This window comes from Amphimedon queenslandica, unplaced genomic scaffold (genome assembly GCF_000090795.2).
Source record: "Amphimedon queenslandica unplaced genomic scaffold, v1.1 AMPQUscaffold_4738_Cont23285, whole genome shotgun sequence".
Taxonomy (NCBI): domain Eukaryota; kingdom Metazoa; phylum Porifera; class Demospongiae; order Haplosclerida; family Niphatidae; genus Amphimedon; species Amphimedon queenslandica.
In genome coordinates this window covers 1-1570 of record NW_003554952.1, presented here as the reverse complement: position 1 = coordinate 1570, position 1570 = coordinate 1, and the positions used below count along the sequence as shown (strand labels likewise).

At 39.9% G+C, this 1570-nt stretch overlaps 1 protein-coding gene across 1 annotated transcript; it reads left to right on the top strand.

Moving 5' to 3' along the window:
- Positions 1-223: 223 nt before the first annotated feature.
- On the top strand, positions 224-1489 carry LOC109592563 (multiple PDZ domain protein-like; the record flags this gene model as incomplete). The annotated part of the gene is made up of 5 exons (XM_020007987.1): positions 224-418; positions 464-658; positions 714-822; positions 902-1293; positions 1396-1489. Coding segments are annotated over 5 exons (985 nt in total), but the record flags the coding sequence as incomplete, so codon positions are not given.
- Positions 1490-1570: the final 81 nt, after the last annotated feature.

The window sequence follows — 1570 nt, the reverse complement described above, 5'->3', positions numbered from 1 at the left end:
TATATTTAGATCAATTTGTTCCATTAGTCGTTCCTATGATTAGTCCATTAACTCATTAAGTTACTGCATACCAACACACACACACATCATGTACCGTTACAGCTGGTAATTTCGGAGGAGGACATTTTTGCAAATTTGGCATTATACATGTATACATGTACGTGTATAATAACCATAAATATACTAGACAATAATGATTTATAATGTACCTGCACTTGTATAGGTCATTCCTTCTAAGCAGTCTTATCAACAATATAATCAGCAGCAGCAGGAGCAGGGGCGGGTTCATCGTCCCAGTACGACTGATTACAAACACATCGTTAGTCTTGAGGTTGATCAGGACCTAGGGTTCTCAATTATCTCTAAAGACGGGATTACGTTTGTCCATGTCATCACACCAGGGAGTACCACAGAGAAAGTAATGATCACGGACAATAATCATAATCTTTATCTTGTACTGTAGGACGGTAAGCTAATGTCTGGAGACCAGCTGCTATCAGTTAACGGCGAAGAGGTCTTTGGTCTGTCTCACAGCTCAGTGTTGGACATACTCCAGTCTTGTAAGAGGTTTCCGGATCAACCCGTCAAACTGGTTGTATCCCGTCAGACGGGACCAGGCCAGGTGGAGGAGGCGGAGGAAAGTTTCTCAGATATTGACGTAATAATAATAATAATAATAATAATAATAATAAATTTATTTATTTATTTTTTAGTCTTCATCGTCAGATACTGAGACAGTTGAGGTACAGCTGGTAAAGTCAACCAGTGGGAGAGGCGGACTGGGAATATCAATAAACGCACTTGTTAACGACCACACCGAAGGTAATTAAGAGTATTAATATTTATTTATTATTATTTTTTTTTTATATTTATTTATTTTATTTTTATTTTATTTTATTAGAGGACAAAGGGATATACATAAGAGCGGTTCATCCAGAAGGTCCAGCTGCTCTAAGTGGATCAGTCCATTGCAAGGACAGGATAGTATCAGTGAATAGCCAGTCACTGAGGGGACTATCCAATAAAGAGGCGGCAAGACTTTTAAGAACAGCTGGAGACAGTGTACGACTGGAACTGAGACGAAAGAAGAGAGAGAAGAGAGAAGGAGGAGGAGAGAGAGCGGAGGGTAATGTTGAAGATAATAGAAGAACAGGACAGCTGGAAGGAACTGATGGTGTAAAGGAGGAAGAGGAGGAGGGAGTGGTTAATGAGAGTGGGTTAAGAGTGAGGAGTCCTCTCTCACCATCCGTTGTACAATGGGGGAATATACTAGGACCTGATAAAGAACTGATAGTGAGTTGATGGGCGGGGCAGTGGGAGGGGCTAACATTGAGTTAATGGGTGGGACTAATAATAATTTAGTGGGCGGAGTTTAAATTATAATTATATTCATAGACTGCGTACATTCAGAAGACTGACGATAGTAAAGGTCTGGGGTTTGGAATGGAGAGTATCGCTGTAGTGGATGACACTGGACAGACTCAAATAGGTACTGCTATACTACTGTATATGTATTTGTACATTTCATTAATGAATTGTTTGTTTAATTAGAGCAGGGCAATTGCAGTGA